Here is a 21185-nt window from a genome sequence, read left to right as displayed (position 1 = left end):
ACTGCCCCCCTTCTCCCCACCCTATGATCTGCCACAGTTAGGGCTATTTTATGCTGATTTACTGGGTGAGAGGATGGGAACTGCTGCTGGAGTGTGATACAGGGCAGAAGAAAAGGGACAGGAAGAGAAGAGGGGAGGGGGGCCCAATGTTTGTAACTTTTGTCAGCCATGCCTACTTTTCGCAGTGATTGGCCAGGTGTGCAAAATAGGAAAATAGGGGGAGCTTCAGCAGCACTGCAAAAACTGCAATTGTCCATGTTCCATGTCTACGTTGACAGTACAGACAGGAGGAGAGTGACTGAATTCAAGATCAACTTCTGGAAGCTGCTGCTACACATATGTGCCAATTCTTTCACAGCAATCATATTGACTCGTCATGCAGAAAAGGCACAGGTTCAATCATTTATCTCTTGTATTAGTGATCACAGTATAATGAATGGCTTAATGGCCCACATTTACTGCTCTAATCAAGTATTTACTACTAGAAAATAAAAGCTGAGTGGAAGGTGGAAGGAGGCCTCTTTGAGTAATGTTAACATTGATCGTTTAAACAATTAAACAAAAGAAATAATAGCAAACAATCAATTAACCCAAAATTTGGTATATTTCAGGATTTTTGACGATTAGGTAAAAACGAATTAGCATAACAACTTCCGCTTTAGCTGAGACCCTTTTGGCAACAGCCAAAACTATGGATGGATGAACAGAAATTTAAAACGAAAGAAATTACAGTAACTTTTGTTTTTTAAATTAAAATCTTGTTTACATTTCCTCATGTATGGACGCTATGAAAGAGTAGACTGATATAAGATCAGGTCCCACGACCGAATGGACTTCAAATCAGCACAAATCACACTTGAATAGTGTATGTACTCAACTGGAGTCACATAGTGAGAGAGGCATGAATAAAGGGAGCACAGGAGGCAGAACACAGTGAGCTGTAGCAACACACAGCTGAGGACATGTGAGAACTTCAGAGCACTACCAAAAACCTTATCTTTCATATTTCCTCTTTCCTGTGTCCTGTGTGCACTTCACTCTCAATCAAACAGGCTTTTATTGCTTCTGTTCTGCTCCACCTCCACATTTCTCTTCCAATCATTTTGCCTCATGCGTGTCTTTTCCACTGTCTTTTCTTTTACATATAACTCGTTTTTTCCAACTTCTGCAACATTTACGGCCCTTCTTCTCGCCTCTCTTTTTCCGAAGCTTGCCTCATTTTTTTCCCTATTCCTTCCACCACCTTTCTTTCTCTTCATCCCGCCCTCCCTTGCAGCTCTCTGTCCTCTTCACTTCGGCACCCTCTCTTTTTTCCCCCCACTCTTTCGTTCTTATATCCCTCCCTTCGGACGTGCTGGGCGTGTGGTGGACGCGAGAGGGGGCCTGAATGGGGTTAAGGCTGAAAGTTGAAGGTTACAGAGGTGAAGAGGACCCCTGCTGCTCCGCCAGGGGACACAAATGTCACCATGACAGATCCACCACCAGTTAATCCACCCTCCCCTTCTTCACACACACACACACACACACACACACACACACACACACACACACACACACACACACACACACACACACACACACACACACACACACACACACACACACACACACACACACACACACACACACTCTGAATAACGCAACTGTCAACTGTCACATATGCAATAAAAAGCCTGTACTAAACTTACATTATTCTTTTCAGCAAATCAAAAATATTTGACGTGCAAATGACATGCTCTTAATTTTCATTATTTAAATATCGTCAAAATATGTCATTATTTGGTTTGCAAGCCACGAGTCCACAGCAAAAACATTTCTGTCTGCAGCATCTGTGGATTCAGACTTTTCGGTATCTGGCATTTTCAAAAACAGCCTGTGTGGGTTTTACAAGTGCATTGCGTGAATGTTTTGGCTCGCTCACATGGTCATAAAATATTGTCTGCGTGCAACAGACAATTGAAGCTGTCAGTTACAATACAACATGACACAGTTAGAGACAGAGGGGTCTGGAGGAAACCAGCAATGCCATATGCAAGCCATACACGCTTTGCTTTGTTAGACATCAGCCTCTCCATCACCTATCAGCCGAAATGCAAAAGATTCAAAATGTGTTTATTGTATTTCCTACAGTTGACAAAATCTATAAAGAGTTGTTGCAAACCATATAAAAACAGTTCATTTGATTTGACACCAGTGGCAGCTAGAGTGACAAGGGGAAAACAACCTATAGCATACTTCACCCTGGTGGCGTGTAAATAGATCCAGTGGGTGAGAATTGAATTGAAATCACCTATCCAGAGTTAGATTCCTCCATTCACACCTCGGGAAATAGAGGTGAGGCAAATGTGACGAAAAGCTCAAGGAGTGACCATTGGTCTCTGTATGGAAAGTGTGTGTGTGTACTGTACAAGTACATGCATGTTTACAGATAGATAGCACGCTGAGGAGTGAATATTTACTGTACAGTAGCATGTCCATTGATCTCTGCGGGTTTCAAGCGTGGCTGACCTCCAACAGTCACGATGGGGGCAACATGCATGAAGCCCCTGAGCCGTGACACAGATACTGGGAGAAGGGGGGGGGGGGGGGGGGGGTAACGGTGGTAGATATGGGGTGGGAGGGGTGAAAAATCAATGTTTTGGCTATTCCTGAGACGCCTGTTTTTAAAAGTCAGAGAAGGAGAGTGAGCGAGGAGAAAGGAGGGTTAATAGGTGAAGGGTGCTGGGAACTGAGAGCAGGGCAACGGGGAAAGAGTGGGAGGAGGAAGGATGAGGCGAGGGAAGAAATGGATGGATAGATAAGAGTGGGAGGTAGAACTCTGCCTTTCTCAACTGACACCGCTTCTTTCCTACCTATTCAGGTGGATCATTAAACGTGATGGGATTAAACAGAATAAATTAGCAAGATATATGTTCACCGAAACATGAGAGAGACGAAAAATAAGCCTACCCCTTCATGTCTTATTTCTTCTATTCTCTGCATAAATCTATGTATACTGGCACTTCCAAGTAGGCTAAAAATGAAAAATGCTGGCATCTTCATCTTGGCATAAATCTACCCTTCTTGGGATTTCCAAGTAGGCTAAAAAGAAGCTGTTGGCAGAGGATGTCATTCCTAATGCTGCTGGCTGGAAGAAAACGTTGGCGCATAACATCAGTGTGTCAGAAACCTCGCACTGCCCAGAGCAGCGCGGCAAGTTATTTAACTTTAAGCCATTTTGTCACTGAACAAAAAAGGCAGAACCCAACTTACTTACTTAGAATGATATAAAGCTTTATAAAAATAGCCTTTGCAAACTACTGGGAAAAGCATACTATAAACATGAAATACTCTCACATTGCAGAGGCCTGTGTTTGTGTTTCTATAGGCTCACCTTAGCAGCTCAATAACAGTGGCCTGAATGCATGGTTCTGGCTTTAAGACTGAGAAAGATTTCAGTAAAACACAAAAAGACCTAACCCTAAATCCAGTGTGAATACACATTTAGATGAAAGCCTCTAGTTTATAATTCTCTATACTATGTGAATCAAACACAGACTTAGAGCCCTCATGGCCATCCAATGTTCTAAAGGCATAAAAAATGCACTTTTTTCACCTTATTCCATGAACGACTGAATGTGTGTTGTGAGTGAATAGGGGGCCTGTTTGTTAAGAGAGGCCAAATCCCATATGGTGAACAGCAGCTCCTCTGGTGAGAAGAGAGGCTGTGAAAGCCACCGGCAGCCCCTTTCCTCCATCCGTGCTCCGGAGATGAAGGGATGTAGCGCCTGCCTCTCCTTGTTCCTCCTTTCTCTCGCTCCCTTTGCCTCCTCTCCTCCCTCTTTCTTGGCCAGGGGTTAAACTGCTGCACTCTAACCTCCTTGGCAGTGATTTCATTCACTCCGTTCCTCTTGCTCACTCTCTCATCTCTCAGAGAGATTTATTTCACAGTATGTAGTGGATTAGGCCCCCCTCGTACGCCCTCGGACAAAAGCATTGTTTTAGCACTAGCCTGTTCGCTGTAACGGGAGGAAGCTACCGCTACTAAGCATCCACAATACGGCCATTGTGGACACAGGGCTGGTAGGACCCTGCCTCGGAGGCCGTCTAGACTTTGAGCCTGGGCCGATTGGAGAAACAGAGGGAGAAAATCCCATCAGGCAGTGGAGTGAAAGTTAACTAAGGTAACCTGCTGTGAACCTGATGAAGATGTCAAGCCAACATATGGTAAAAAATGTCTATTGTCAGAACAAGCAGCTTTCTTTCCTCTGAGGGAGGGTATGGTGGTGGAGGAGGAGGAGACGAGGGCAGGCTAAAGAAGACTAGGGGGGTTGCACAACCTAAAGGAAGGAATAACTGTGGTGGTCATCGTTTTACTTCTGGATCAGTAGCCTTATTCTGGCCCGGAGGAGGCCCAACCCCTACACTCACAATTAAAAGGAGTAAGCAGATTAACTGGCATCTTTCAAAGGCCAGCAGAAAGAAAAACACACTCACAGACGTTTAAAACATTTTTTTTTCCCCCCCTTTTGCCCATCAAGTCTAAGACTGCACACTGCAAATGGCATTACATTTCATGCTGATTTAGTGAGCAGAGGTTTTCGGAAAAGAGAAACTTCTTAAACGATGATATGGTCCTTAAGTTAACTAAAAGTGATTGGTCACACTGTGTTGTTACAAATGAGGACTGGGGACTGACAGAAAGAGTGAAAGGCCTGAGGTTAGTCCAAAACTACCTGGGTTAAATTAGAACAGATTTGTGTTTGACATTTAATTGGTATCTAGAATTTAACTGTGACAAATAATGTATATACATAACACTCTTAAAAGGGTATATCATTTATTGTTAAAGGCACGATCACACACATCATTACGTTGGTCTAGATTAGGTCTGGAAATAGGTCTAAATTAAAAAAAAATTAAATGGGTGAGGAGCATTTTATTTCCAATGCTTGAAAAACAAAACAAAAAGAAAACAACCCTCTAAGGTAGAACCTCCTTTACCAGCCAAAAAAATCAACTGGCAGGCTTTACATGTGAGAGATGCTGGCCTGTGGGGATTTCTAAGCCATTTCCACAGCTACATCTGAAAAAAGATAAACAACAGCCTCAGTCACTGGAAGGAGAAGAAAGAAAGAGCTGCATGGAGATGATGTGACCCTATTAATGCCACATTAGTTGTTCCGTCTTCCCAGAAAAATGCTTCTTCAGTGGGATGAGCTGAGAGAGAGCGAGAAAGCGAGAAAGCGAGAAAGCGAGAAAGCGAGAAAGCGAGAGAGCGAGAGAGCGAGAGAGCGAGAGAGCGAGAAAGAATGAGAGAGAGAGCAAGAGAGAGAGAGAGAATGAGAGAGAGAGAGAAGGAGAGAGAGAGAGAAAGCGATACTGTCTCCAGGCTAGTTGGGATGCAACCCAGCTTCACGAATGAGTGGCACAGCATATGGATGCAACCTTTGTGACAGCCTCTGTGTATCACCACATATCAGCGTTGATATTCCCAGTCAGATTCCATACTGGTCCAACATTATGTCAAACATTGGCTCCGCATGACTGCATCTTCAACACAGCACACAGACAGCATATTTGTTGTGTGGGGGGGGGGTGTTAGCCTCCTAAGCTAAATAAAACACAATCTCCCTAGACAGACTACTCTCCAACTCTTTCTTCACTGTATGATATTCAGTTTCTGCAGAATAACAAAATCAAATGCTGACATTAAAGCAGTAATGCTCCCTAAAACCTGAGATATGACCCAGATATGTATTTCCAAATAGGAAGGGGAAAGGGAAGGTAGGCCGCAGAGTTTGGATTGCAACAGTACAGGTTAATGGTGATGGAGATATTCCATCTCTGGTTGTTGGCTGGTTGGCTTAAAATCCAACATTTCTTCACATGATCACATACTTTTCTCCATATGGTCCAACCATCTGCCTCAGTCAAAAAACAACATCTATATAAGCACTGTTAATGAATAACTCTATTATTTAGATAATAAGCATAAAAATACATGAATATAACCTGTACCAAGAGCGTAACTTACTTTACAAGTTCAGTTAGCCTTAACTTTACCGCAAAATCATGATGACTTTATTGAGTAATCTGTTGACTTGTCATTATGACTGTAAAAGAAGCTTTGCAGCCAAGTAGAAATTATTTTGTGTTGATGAAGACCTATCGCGATAATTACATTATCGACTTATCGTACGATATATGAATATGATCTTGATCATTTTTGCAGATTGATGCGCCTCAATATTTCCCATTGTGTTCGCATGCGTGGTTGGTAACATAAGAATGTCACCAACATTTTAGTCAACTTGATGCCACAATAAACAGCAGGGTTTTCTCATTGTGCAGACAGAGCCTGAGAGTCCATTGTATTTATTGTTTTGGTTGTGTGTTGTTTGTTTCTTTACGGTTTTTTTTTTATTTAAGCTATTTTCTTCACATTCTAATTTCAATGTCTGAATATTCTTAATAATTAGAAGTTCATTGCTCTTTGAAAGGGTGTACTTGCATTATTATGCTATTATATTATTATTATTATTATTATTATTATTATTATTATTATTATTATTATTATTATTATTATTATTATATCAGTGGCATAAAATGATCTTAAAAAGACAATAACACCATTTACCACAATTATTACAGGGACAATATATCGTCTAACAAATACAGTTATCGGCCTATTTTGGTATGCTCTCATGTGACAGAAATGGCAGTCTGAGAATGTTGTTTTTGGATTTACAACTTATAAAGTTTAAGAACGCTGGTGTTCAGGTCATTGTCACTCAATTACACATGCTTAGGGGAGAGTTCTTTTTCTAGTCTTTTAGGTGGAGGTTGCAGCATCAGAGAAAACACAGTGTGTAGCACAGCAGCTCCTTGAGGTGTGGAAAGGATCGATCTCAGTTAATGTCATATGGCACAGCACCCAGAGGCAGCTGCGTGGTGCTGATGACAGTGTAAAGCCTTGCCTTTGGCGGCTACATGCTTGGTGCTGCCGAGCTGTGATTTGAAGTTCACATGCAAAGGCTGACAGACAGACAGCTCTCAGTCAGGCAGGCAGGCAGGCAGTCAGGCAGGCAGTCAGTCAATCTTTCCACAGGGATGACAATACATCTGTATTCGTTAAAAGCCTACAATAGTGCCTAAACACATTCACAGGGGTCTCAATGCTCTGCAGGACTGATGGACGAAATACTGACAGACAAATACACTATCCAACCACCAAAACTTACACAGATACACACACACTTCCCCTAAATGTAACTGGCTTCAACAGAAAAAAGTAAAAGATACCAGGATTTGGAATCATAACGTCTAAAGGAGATTATCTATGATCGCCATTTGGAGAAAAAGAGGCCTTACAGTCCAGAAAATTCAACCGACATTCATCATTTATCATTCCTTTGCATTTCTCCAAAGCTTAATCTCCAGGTAAATGAAGTCCGGGTGGCAAGTTGACAAACGGACAAAATGTATAATAATAATAATAATAATAATAATAATAATAATAATAATAATAATAATAATAATAATAATAATAATAATAATAATATTAATATTAATAATAATAATATCCATTTTCAAATAAACCGTTTGAGTCGATTAACTTAGTTTCATCAGCACGCTTTCTCTGAATCTCATGGGAAACTGAAAAAGTGGGCCTAGCCAACAAGACAGGACTTGGCATGTCAACAGAACTGCACCCACTTTCTCAGACAAATCCATGTTTGATGTGGGTTAATAAACACACACTATATCCGCACGGGACCCATTTATACTAGACAGTTGTCACAGCTTTAAATCCTTGTCATCCACATCCACGCAGGACCCAAAACTGTAGCAGTTTCATCTCTTCTAAACCATTTACTGGTTTGTCATTGTCGTTTGTGGGGTTGTTGAGATTCATTTCATGGAAAGCGGTTGTTGTGTTTATATTGCAGAAAAATCAAGCCAATGTGGAAGTGCCAAGAACTGTAGTTCCTCGAATGGCCACTTAAGAATGGCCCCAAAAGCCAGTCAATACCCTATAGACTGCCATGTTAAAATAAGCAGAAATAAACATGCTTACAGCCTGGAACAATTATTATAGTCAATTAGTTGACACCAATATCTCTGATAGGTTGGATGTAATCCTGCAATAATTACTGTACTTTACCCAGAAACGCATGTTTAAGATTCCGAACCAAAGACCAGCGTTTAAGGATAGAGGGTGTCATATGCTGTTAAGATTATAAATCCCCTTGAGGCAAATGTGTGATTTTGGGCAATAGCAGAGCTGCGGCAGACCAGTTCAAACCTGGTTGGAAGAAGGTCCTGAGGCCTGGTTGGAGATCCCATGTTAGCCCATTCACTCTGACTACAAACACAGGTTCCTATATCATTGTGTCAGTCTGAATGGGTATTTGATATGTATACAACTCCTAACCTCATCTTAAACACTTCCAATGGAGAGAGATATTTAAAAATGCTTCCACATTGAGATACACACTCAACAATAGCAGTCAACGTGAAGGTTTGGAGGTTGGATGAATTATTGGAAGGTGAGGGAAGCGCGCGTGTGTGTGTGTGTGTGTGTGTGTGTGTCAGTCTATATGAAAACAAAGACCTTGTGGATGAATTACATGATTTGCAATGATAAATGGTCTCAGACATACACGAAGACATCAAGATTGACCTATATTTTCTGTCTTGAAAAATAGGCCAGAACCCAAATTAAGGGCCAGTAGGGCAACTACATGCATGTTAACGCCATTATCTTCACAGTAATTGTGTGGTTGCAGTGTTGGATGGAGAGACATAGCCTAAGGGCATAGCTGTTGACATGTAAATAGTGAGGATAGAAGCTGAAATGACAGCACAGACAGTAGGCTTGTACTACTAGTTCTGCTTGACTTGGGTTTGGCCAAAAATGACAGTTTACAGTCTAGATGTCAGGATACCAGTACTCATATCATGTCAATAAGTAGGTTGATTCCATTAATTGCCGAGGAAAATACATTTCTGTCTTTTTCATCATTCATCTTTTAGATAATTCAGTCTACATGGCAGCGGCCCTGTGAGACCACAACACAACCTGAGACAACATCCTTTGTAACAAGCTCTGCCTTTATCTGCTTCTTCTGTACGTCTAAAAGTGGGGATATCCTTAAGTCTCCCCTGCAAAATGAATGCTCATCATGTGATTTGCTAACAATACAATACAATACAATACAATATGCCTATGACAGTCAATGTATGCATATTTGTACTAAACTCAATTTTAAATCAAAAACACTCACAGATAAAAGTTCCTGTATGAAAATCTCAGAAAATGTGGTATCGTGTTTAATATGGTTGGAATCCTTCCTATGCAAAGCTTTATGAGCCTCTGGTATTTGCCATCATTGCCACTGCACACGACAAGAGAAGTAGGCAGGTTGATGTAGTCAAGAGAAATGAGTCAACCCCAAATCCTGTTAAAATCCTGTCACTATAAAATCTGCTCAATATGACATGTTACGAAAGTCAACATATATTTGAGCACAGCTTTTTTTTGTTGATGAAAGCCAATTTGCCAGACTAGAGACAGATTAACTTCACTAAAGCTACATTAAAGCAGGAGCTACACTAATCCTGTTCATTTGTGGGCTAAACTAGGCCACATTGGTATTACATGCATAAGAACCAGCCAATCATTGTTCTTTGACTCACAATACTTGTTTGGTGTGTGTGGGGGGTGCATGGTTTTGGTTGTACACGCATGTGCCATCTGCTGTGCTGAACATATATACCCCTGGACATCTATTGTCATCTTTTGACATGATACATGTGAAGAAGAGCTTAGCTTCAGATGACACTACATTCACAATATTCAGCTGGACGTTATCCTAGCCTTTGCATTGTGCTTTTTATTTTTAAAACACATGAAACTCCCACAGCTCTCTGGAGCATAACTTAAGAGTGGTCACAGGGGAATACATTCATCTGCCATCACACAAAAGATGCATAGCACATGCACACAGAAACAAAAAACAAGCCACCAACAACAATGCTGCAAGTGGCGGTGAGGTGATGAAACTCTTCTGCATTCATCAAAAATCATCTCACTTTAAATCATTGATCAGGTCCTTATTTTTCCCCACGTTTTCTCTGTGAAAAGGGGAAGTCTAAAAATAGCCTGCGAGCGTCAGTGCCTAGAAGTCTTTCCATGTTCTCCCAGGCTGGCAGCATTAGTGAATTCAGATGAGCCTCCTGCAGCTCCCACAGCCTCAGTGTGTCTTTCTCATACAGTCACACACATCCATGCAGCCATGCACACCACAGCTATACATGCACACACTATTCACTTAAACATGTACCTGCTATCACACATGAAAAACAGTTAGTCTCTGGAGTTTCAGTACTGCGTGCGTGAGTGGGAAAGCTCAACCAGCATCCCCCTCAGTATCTCACCTCTCAGTTTATAGACTAGTGCCATCAGCATATCCACCTTCATCCTCTCTCTCCTCTCTCTCCCCCGTCTCCCTTCCTCCCCAGCCCCACCCCATCTCATTTTGCCCCAGTTCTTCATGCTTTCGCCAATAATACTTTGTGCTCTGAAGAAACAGCAGAGAAGTCCACTCAAAGCTGTCCTGCTGGTGGTGGATGCATGTGTGTGTGTGTGTGTGTGTGTGTGTGTGTGTGTGTGTGTGTGTGTGTGTGTGTGTGTGTGTGTGTGTGTGTGTGTGTGTGTGTTTGCCAAAAACATGTATGTAGCGAGGTCACCACCTGAAAAGTCCCAGTGACTTGTTCCCTCTCTCCATCATCCCTGTAGGGCCCGTCTGTCCCTGTCATAACGAGTGATAATCAGAAAGGGGCGCCCGAAGGATAGCGCCTTGTTTGTCACTGTGCAAACAAAGTGTGATCACAAAGTTGCTAGAAGACGAGCAGGTAGAGACAGAACATAAGTGAGAGTTAAACGTGTACACATCGTGAAAAAGACAGCCGTTACTGGACAGAATTAATTTAGAGGATAACAATGAAGGTTCAAAACCCTGCTGGCAGACCAACAAAACCAAATTATCAAGTGCAAATTCATCAAATTCATGTTGAATTCTGCTGCAGTCTCAATTTTTCGGGCTTAGAATTTCCTTAGTGCCCTTACCTGGGAACAACTCGCATGTCATGTGTCTGCACTAGACACAAAGTGAACTGAAACAATGCTGAGTTACATATTTTTAGTTTGAGCTTCACCATATAATCTGAAACACGCTGGGGTGAGGACAACACTTGCTTCCATCTCTTTTGAATAAGAAAGGAGCTGGAACTAAACCCAGTAAACAGCAGGCCACCACACAGCTACTGAATGGATGAGTGACTGCGAGCAGCGAGCTACAAATGACTCCAGACACGAACAAAAGAACAAGGCTGTAGAGCACTGAGAAAAGCAGTAACACTAGTAGGTGGCCAACTTGTCATCTGGACAACCAAAATAGAAACACAAACAAGTGTCATGGTATACATTACTGTGTAGTACACAGGCAAAATTAGTGCTGAAAAACTTAGCATTTGAGGGAGAATCCACCATGAAACTGAATTCACATTGACATTCACAACATAAAACCTTTCCCAAAAATCAAACTCATTTGAAATGTATTATCAATGACATCTAAGTTTTGGCTCAATTACATAGTTTTCTTTCAGGAATATAATTTCACCCATACATTCAAGTCGCTTACACCAGTTAAAAATCACATTAAATGAGTCTTTTCAATTCCAAGTTCTAGCCTTTCTGATGCAATTAAAACACCTTTTTTATGTTGGTTCTGACCTTTAGTCAGATGATGCAGCAAGCCCCAAATATACACCAACCATCATCCTGAATGCAGATAAAATAGGTTAGGCTGCTAAAAAGGTGTACTGTGGGTCAGACTGGATCCTATAGACACTAAGAGGTCATAGAGTGGGAGGGGATTTTTTCAAAGTTCACTTAAAGTGTGGTCATTACCATACAATAGCGAGGAAGTTAAGAGTCTTCCTCAATTCACTTCAGAGGAAACTGATAAAAGACAACTAAGACTTACATTTAATTCTGTGAAGAAGAGCCAATTTAGTAAAGTCATATGGGTGAGACAAAAGAGAAAGGCAGAAGGGTTGTGAGATAAACAAAGTGTGAGACCCCAGGTCCTTTCAGGAGTGTGAGTGGAGGAGTGTGGCCTCTCTAATGACCAATCAACACCCTCCTTGCTGCCATGGCATCTGTTAGTACTCCAATGGCCTCCCGTCTGAGTGTGAGCCCATCGTGAACTCAACACGCAGTCGGAATCCAATCAGACTGCAGAAACGACAAAGCTTGGGTCAAGGAGCACTTCTGACATTTTGCAGAATGTCAACGTTCAACCTTTACTAAAAGTTCTACTACACAGGAGTTTTGCTCTACGAATAGGAAGGGTGAAAATGGGAAAGGGGGGGGGGGGGCGGGAGGCAAAGAAAAGAAAAGGAAGATCACAGTGTTGCTTGAGGGAGATACAGCAGAGAAGGAAGCAGATTGATAACTAACTAGCGAACAGTAGGTGACGCCGTGAAACCTTTTGGGTCTCAGTGAAAAATGTTCTTAGGATACAGAACAAAAGTAACTTTTCATAGTTGAACAAAGTGAAGCTATAAGGCCAAGTGAATAAAAGAGCAAAATGTGTCTACTGTATTATTGCTCTCTGGTCCAAACCAATGCAAGTGCACTTATATTTTAACATTCCTCCTGCAGAGTATTCTAATGCTAGTGAGAAGCTATCTTAAGATACTAAAGCAAACAATAAACCTATCATTTATCTCAGACCAAAAAAGACACATGCTCAATGATAAACTACTGAGAGGCATAAACATGAGAGGGAAAAAAGATAACAAAAGCTTTCACACATCCACATCAAGGCTACAGGGTATGCACAGATGCACAGATTGTGATGAATGTCAGTCTATCGTAAGGCATGGAAAAACATTCAAATCAAATCAAATGTATTTATATAGCCCAATTTCACAAATTATCCATTTGTCTCAGTGGGCTTTACAGACTGTACAGGTTACGACACCCTCTGTCCTTAGACCCTCGCATCGCACAAGGAAAAACTTCCTAAAAGAAACCCCAAAATTAAAGGGGGAAAAATGGAAGAAACCTCAGGGAGAGCAACTGAGGAGGGATCCCTCTCCCAGGACGGACAGACGTGCAATAGATGTCGTATGTACAGGATAAACAACATAGTACAAATACAACATTTGACAGAAATTATGTTGTGTTGAAAAAGACATTCACATTCATTCAGACAATTTAAAAATCACCATTCATCTGACCTGCATGTCTGAACTGAAGGAGGAATGCAGAAAAAGGATACTTAAGTGTACAAAGAAAGAACATGCAAAGCAAACGACAGAAAAAAGAAACCGAGCCAGGTTTTAAACTCAAGACCCTACGCCTGTGAGGCATCGGTGTTAACCAAACTGCCCTCAATTAAGTTTTTTTTAAAACAGTAAATCGTTTCTCTTAATTGCAGCATGAATGTTGCAGTAAAATTGATACACTGATCTATTAAGTTTATTGCTTTGTTACTTGGAACAATCTGGCTGAAGGGAGCGAGCGAGGACAGGTAGCATCTGTCCCCACCTACTGCCTTGGCAGCATTAGCGTCATCTGCTAGCTTTGGCAGCATCTTGGAAGCACATCAATATGGCTTTATGTAGCCAGGGCCGCTAGTAGCTAGCATGCCAGTCACGCTCTCAGGCAATGCTCGCTCACAGCCTGAGCATCCACAGAGCACTGAGCCAACAGAGCTAAGCGGAACTGAGCTTGGGCTGAACAGGGAGGCCAGGTCTCCATGGACCTGCATGAGGAAAAAGGGCCCGTGTCTGTCATCTATCGACACATCCATGGTTAGAAGAGTGGGGCCAAGTCCAGATATGAACACAGCCACCATTGTAGCTGTGAGCTTTATTTTTCTTGTTTTTTTTTTCCCGAGCAACACTTCTGTTGAGGAATGTTGCTGCTCTCGTCAAATCTTAATTACTACTGTATTATAATCAAATCTGTAAGGTTCCTGCGCCACTGATGTTATGTTGATACCACAAGTGTTTGCCAAAAGACAGGAAAATCAAACCTACCCATGGGAGTAATAATTGGGAATATGTCCAGAGGGAACAATCTCAGAATCCTGGAAGAGTTCATTATTCTAAATGACATGTTTTTAGATAAACACTTACCAATAGTATTTGCACACAAGACAAAACTAGATCTGGATGTCTGTGAATCAGACTTAATGTCAGGGCTAAAAGGTCATACATCAATAGCAGCAAAGCCCATGTCATGCAGAGTAGTTGAATGGCCCTGTTGGCTGAACATCACAGTCTTATGAGACTTTGCTAACAGCAGTGTACTTAACAGTAAAAGCTGTACAATGTGAGCACTTCACCACAAAGTACAAACATAGACATAGTTTATTTTAGTGGAATTGATTTTAGACTGGATCCTTGTCAGGTTTTTATTACTGGCAATACTAAGTGACCAAAATGTGCTGAATTGGCAACTGCACCTTTGGACTTTCTTGTGTCTTGTGGAGTTTTCTTGTAAACACATGATGTTTACATTCAGTACATTCAGTAAAACTGACAGATATGTGGAATAAGTCAATATTTTAAAAACACAAACAGCAGTGGCACTAGGCTATTTCTAATAAATATAGTGGATGGATTTTGAAATTTGATCATGTAGGAGGGAAGAAAATCAGGGCATTGTAACAGGAGAACAGGAGAAAGGTATCAAATGAAGTACACTGTTGGTATTGGTATCACCTTAAGGGTACTGGTAATGCAATTCTTTAAACAATACCCAGCCCTAAGCACCATTGTGTATTGCGTCACCCGTGTGTGTGCGTGATAAACCAAACTACTAAACCAACTTGTAAAAAGTAATACAAACAAGATCAGCACCATAGCGCTACTACAGGTCTAAAACGCCACATAGAATCTTTATTTAATTGCCAACAATAAAAATGATCAATAATTATTAATAATATTGGATTAATCATTGGAGGCTTATGAAACACAAAATGATATGCTTTTTGACATGGCATTTGCTTTTTTTGCAGCACAACCTTGTTAAATATTTGGCTGATCGATTTAAAAACTTTTTCTTTTCTTTTTTTAAGTCATGCTGTTCATTCATTCAAAACTGCCACTACCACTCTGTTGCTCATTATTCAGCAAAGGGCCACACAAGATGTAAACAATTAAACATAATATTTCTACACAATTAACTCTATTGATCTACAATCTATACTAAGACCATTCGTTTAAAAAGGTGACCATCAAACAGCTTTTTAAAAAAACAGACTCATTGGAGGTCAGTCTAAAAACATGTGGGTGTTTCTGCGCAAACATCGCTGACTACAGAAAGTGTGAAACTCATTTAACACAGGAAGTCGTGGGACAGGTGTACTGATAATCTATAAAAAGCTCAGCTTTATTTGCTGACTACATTACAGGTTTCTCTGTAGTTTGCTCATGACTTCTACAAAGGGGACTAGCCTCTAAACTACAATGCTATCATGCCATACTGTTGCACATGTATCTAGTTTCAGACCTGCAAGACTAGGATGTGGTGAGAGAGGCAGAACAGTGGTGCAGCATCAGCAAAACCCTGCCTACACCAAGCTTCCCAGTCACTCAAAGAGGAAAATCTTTCAGTCACTTTAAAGCATGCCATTACAAACTAGACTGCTGGGAGAGGAAGTACACAACAACTAAAATGCAGCCAAAAATCTATCTAAAATTAAACGTGTATTCCCTTAACTGTGAGGAGATATGAGAAATATGAGCAAGTTGAAACATTCCACCATTTCTCCAAATGCTCAAATGTTCTACACCATGTTGCTATGACAATTTAATTATAGTCTCTCATGGTTTCACTGTTGTTTGTTTGCCTCTGTGAGTTAGTGGGGAGATAATGTGTGAATGTGAAGTGGTGCTTTTTGGCAAAACACCTAATGTTTGGCTGGAGGAGAAACAGCTCTAGTTTGTGGTGAGTGACTATTTGTTGAGGTTTCATAGCTGTCCAAAGCTGCTCTGTTATGACTCACAGCATTAACCCTTTCATCTCATGATAAAAGTAAGCACCACAGAATTGAGACAAATGCATGCATTACCGTAGGATAAGTCAAATGGTATGACTTAATGCATGTGTGTATATATATATAACATTTGCACATAATCTCTCCATTTAAGCCTAATACATTCAAGAAGCATTTCATTTCATACAGATGGCAGCTAAAGTCAAGTTAAAGGAAGTGAAATTGATCAGATTCAGAGAGAAGTGATTCGTTCTTCAAATGGTTTTTCGAAACTACTCCTTTAAAAAACAATCCACCCCAACACAGTTTACATTTACGTCATAACAACGTCCTCAACAGGGACATTTGTTTATCTAATCAGGACTCAGCACAGGGCAGAGACAGCACTTCAGTCAAATGACTGAGCAGAATGTGCATGTTCAATTTGACCTGAGGGGTTGTGCATACGTTGCTCTGTAGCTGTGCTCCAGGGAGCGGGAGTCCGGATATGAGTCTAACCCCGGATCATACATGGGGGAAGTCAGTTATTACAGTGCAGGTCGGTGGTTTATGAGTTTGGTTTAAAATCCAATATCAGATCTAAATCCAAGGACAACTTTCAGTCTACTCTGGTCAGCTCAGCAGCTGTACAAGTGAACCGTCCACATAACACCTCTTTAACGTCAAAACTGAGTGGGCAGAATAAGACAGCTGGTGTAATGTGCAGTGAAAATGTTTTTACATGATATTTGACTTATGGGCGACATTGAATATGAACGTGAAATATAGGTTACTTTATTTCCTATATTCATAAAAAGGTAGAATACGTTGTTGTTCTTCATGGGCCACAGTCATTTCCCGGACAAGTTTGAATACTTTTTGTGCGGGCCACCACTCTAGGAATGTTTGACCACTGCAAACAGCAGAACGGCTAACGCAGGTTGCTGACCCAAGCGTGATCTTTTTAAAACAATCTTTGTGGGGTCACGGTTAAAAGAGAAATTCCTGCACTGGTTAAAGTGTGGTCATGCTTAATAACAGTAGTAATAGTGCAGACTGGAAAATCAGTCAAATAAATGAAGAATGCATAACGCTAATAAAGATCTTAAAGCAGCTAATATCTCTTTTAAAGCTGAAGTCAGCTTTGACCTTCTTTAGTCCTTAGGATCCTGACAGAGTAAACTCTGGAGCACACATAATAACACCACAGACATGATGATTACTCTCATTGTGGAAGCGAGACTGGACTCAGTCATGCAGTGCAGTTCTGTGACGCTCGCTGTCTGACTTAAAACACTGCAAAAACACTGCCGTACAAGCCTTACAATTACTGTGCTACAAACAGTCATTTCCACAAACACATGGCTTACAAAAAGATACAACGGGTGGCAAACACATCTTTATCACGATAGATGTCAGGGCCACATCTAACAACTATTTTCATTGATGAATACTCTTGACACCTATTTATTTTATTTATGTATTATTAATCAATTAATTGTTTGGGAAGAAAATTGAGAAAATCTAAATTTACCAGAGCACACAGTGACATCTTCACAGGACGTGTTTTGTCCAAAAAAAAACAAAGATTTAAAAGATATAAGATATAAAAGTGAGGAAATCCACGCTCTTGAGATGCTGGAAACAAAGACTGTTTGGCATTTGGCATGATAATGACCAGTTATTAAAATTGCAAACGTTTAATTTTATGCCAACCAACTAATCCGTCAGCACTGAAAGATGTAACAAAATGAATACGCTCCATTTACGACTAACAAGTATGTCATTATCAATTAATCTGCCAATTACTTCCTCTTTTAATAAATTCATCTTTTGGACTATGAATGTCAGAAAATGTAAAAAATGCACATCACACTTTAATAAGAGACTATGTCTTCAAATATCTTGTTTTGTCCGATTTTAATTTGCATTGAAACAATGGCTGAAGCAGTGATTTATGGGAATGTTTGGCTTATAAAATGACTTTGATTAATTGATCAGTTTAACTACTTTTCTGTGGAAATATTCAATACATCGACTTATCTTTCACCTCTACCTCCATTAATTATCCATGTTATATACAGGTTCAGAAACGTTTTCCTTTTACTCGTCTGCACGAAGCAGCTGACAGATTGTACATTATTAATGGACATATTTACATCACCTACCCTCATTTTCAGATGTTGGACAAGCCACCTGTACAACCAGATCAAATGTTCTTTCTGGATTCTCCCTGCAAAGAACAAAACACGGTTTACTCAGGGGAGATAAGAGGCAGCTGTTATTACACACAATCATGGGCAACAAGTGTGTATTCAGCATTAGCACACGTCGCAACTGTGTTGAATGCCATTACATGTCCTTTAGTATAATATCAATATAGTGGACGTGCCCTACTTTACGTGAGTCACACTGTCAATAGCCGACAATGTCAATAACAGCATGTTAGCTAAAGCTGCTGGTGCTTTGTGCAAGAATGAGAAGTTATCTTATCGGGCAGCATACAGTATTTGGACAAACTTTGGCCACAGGACCCGGTCGCTCGGCGTCGTGTCCACATGTAATAACCTATTTAACGCTGTCTGCTTGGCTAACGGAGCTGCTAATGGGTGGTCAGCTAGCAGACAGAGCAACAGACTGACCCAAATGCTGTCGAGCCAGCTGGCCTGGCGGTTAAATCCACTGCCGGAGATGGCTCAAATTACGGCCAAACATTCCTCCGTATTTCACATTCAGCTCCGAGTTAACGTTACGTGCCTGGGACCACACATTAGCTGTTAGCTCGACAGCTCTATATCAAGAAGCGACAGAGAGGGGACACAATACAAAAACACAAATCTCAGGGGTCTTACTTTATTCTGCTGTCCATGGTTTAGCTACAACATCGCGACAACTCCGTGCTGTCGGCGGCTCTGGCTCTGCTTGGCTGTCCGAGAGTATTTCCACTTCGACCTTCCTCAGTCTCAGCCGTCACTTCTTCTGCCTTATCTGACACCGGTCGAAAGCTGCCGCGACCGCATGCTTGGAGGTGGGATAGTGTAATAGTGTGTGCCGTCCCTCTGCCGCTAAACGTAGCCTGATTCCCAAGTTCAGCACCACGGCGTCTATTTCCCACAACAAACACCACTCCAGGAAGTGCTGTCAAAGATTTGGTGACGTCAGCGCGTCAGACGAGCACCTTGCTGCTGCTTCTGCCTGGAAGCTCCTCTCCTCCACTTAAAATGAGTAACAAGCATGGTACACACAGCAGACCTTAGCCGTGTGATTCATGCTTCTGATAAAAACGTGTTTCCCCTATGAGACTGCATTATTAGTTTAGTAATTGTGGCAGCGGGAGCCTTCAGCAGTTGCTCCCAAAGTGAGGTCCTGGGACCATCAGGGGTCCTTTTGAGGGCTTCTAAATTATTAATAGATTTTTTTTTTTTGGCCACTTGAGGGTTTACTCAACAACCTGCAAACACATGATAACACTTAATATCGTGATCTTATAAAGTTGTTTTGTTGAACATGATAGCAAACAGTTGCCTCTTTATACATTTAGAAGACACCTGCAGCATTATTATTCATTTGGAGTCATGTTTTTGGCTACTTGCTCAATATAGGGCTGCAACAAAGCTGATGGCAGCAGTGAGTGATCCAAAACAGTAGTTTCAGGACATAAAACACATGAGATGACAAATAGCGGAATGAAGCTAAAATGATTCTTAGACCTGGAACTGCAAAGTTAGGTGATAATTGTCACCTTTGCATGAAACATAATTAGGTTATTTGATCCATTGTTAGTATAAGAAATCTAGATGTCCACAGGAATGAGTACAGTGACAATTTTATATCAAATTCAGCACAACAATAATGCTGAAATCTCTTTACCAGTTTACCAGCTGGGCAAAGCACTCGGTTTCTGATTTTTGAAAAGCTTGATCAAATACAAATATGTTAGGGAATTTGAACCATTAAAGTACCATATAGATTAAGATGGGTCCTGCATCATCCCAGACTGACACACAGACAACATGGTAGTATTATTCCAGCACAGGAGTCCTCTGCCATGTGGTGTCTGCTGTGAGCACTTGGAGGTGGTAACGTGGTACATATGTACACAATGCATAGAGGGCAGTATTTGGGTTTGGGTGTCAATAGGAGCCTAACATAAACGGTTAAGCCGGCCATGACCACAGTTTATCAAACGTAAGTCACTTGCATCAAAAAGCAAGCATAGAACTTGTGGAAACAGGCTCGAAAAGCAATCTTATGACTAGATGGCTGTCAGCCTGGTCTGAGTTTGGAAAGTGAAAGAGTACTGCTTGCCTCTCACTGATTACCACCACTGAAGTGTCTTTGAGCAAAGCCCTTAACCCCCAACTGCTTCAGTGGACCTGCTCAGCGGCTCACTGATCAGACTGGACAGTAGAACGCTGGTGAAGACTGGCATGACTTTATCCTGCATAATTACAGTGTGCCATGTGTAAATGCTACTTACAGTAACCATGTTAGACGAAAGTAGTTTGTGCATGAAATAAATGCTGAAGTCGCAATACATAACTCAGTTACATAAGCTTTTAGATTATGAAAAACTGTCTGTGTCATACACACAAACCATAAACATTATAGAATCAGCATATACTGTATATGACTATTCAAATCTGCTTCAGGACTCCACATTAAACACATTGCTCATGAATCAGCTGAGTCACTGGCCTCTTAAAGGGGAAATACACCCTAAAATAAAATGATTTCTATAATTTTGTACACTTCTGGGATTTAATTTGGGAATTTAAATGAGACGACTCCTTGTTTTTCATGGGTACATGTCCTGATTCACAGCTGTAAATCTTCAATAAATTGAAATGATATATTTAGGAATAATGTCTCAAATGTATACAGTCTATGATCTCAATCGTGGACCAACTCCCTAAAGTGAATCCTGATGACATGATCAATTAGTCGTGTGATGCTCTTGATTTCCTTTTTAAGGGAATATTTGTCTTTCTATAAATGTATATAAATTACTGATATGCAGTGCCATGTAAATTCTGTTTTAGGGTGGACTTTCCTTTTATTGTTTGCATGTTTATGCAATATTTGTCCCATGGTAAATTGAAACCAATGGCTTAGATGTACTTCTCTCTCCTCTCCAGAGAGTCT

At 40.9% G+C, this 21185-nt stretch overlaps 1 protein-coding gene across 1 annotated transcript in view; it reads right to left on the bottom strand.

Moving 5' to 3' along the window:
* Window positions 1–19165, bottom strand: part of dennd1b (DENN/MADD domain containing 1B) — a 100952-nt gene extending 81787 nt beyond the window's left edge. The window contains exons 1-2 of the mRNA XM_029429068.1: window positions 18893–19165; window positions 18209–18273 (exon numbers count right to left, since the gene is read on the bottom strand). Coding sequence (XP_029284928.1) covers window positions 18209–18273; window positions 18893–18909 — 82 coding nt within the window. The 5' untranslated portion in view covers window positions 18910–19165. The remainder of the gene's footprint in view (window positions 1–18208; window positions 18274–18892) is intronic.
* Between the last annotated feature and the right edge of the window lie 2020 nt (window positions 19166–21185).

The sequence above is a fragment of the Cottoperca gobio genome, chromosome 4 (assembly GCF_900634415.1).
Source record: "Cottoperca gobio chromosome 4, fCotGob3.1, whole genome shotgun sequence".
Classification (NCBI taxonomy): Eukaryota; Metazoa; Chordata; class Actinopteri; order Perciformes; family Bovichtidae; genus Cottoperca; species Cottoperca gobio.
Note: the sequence above shows the minus strand (reverse complement) of the source record. Positions and strands in the feature narration are given on the sequence as shown.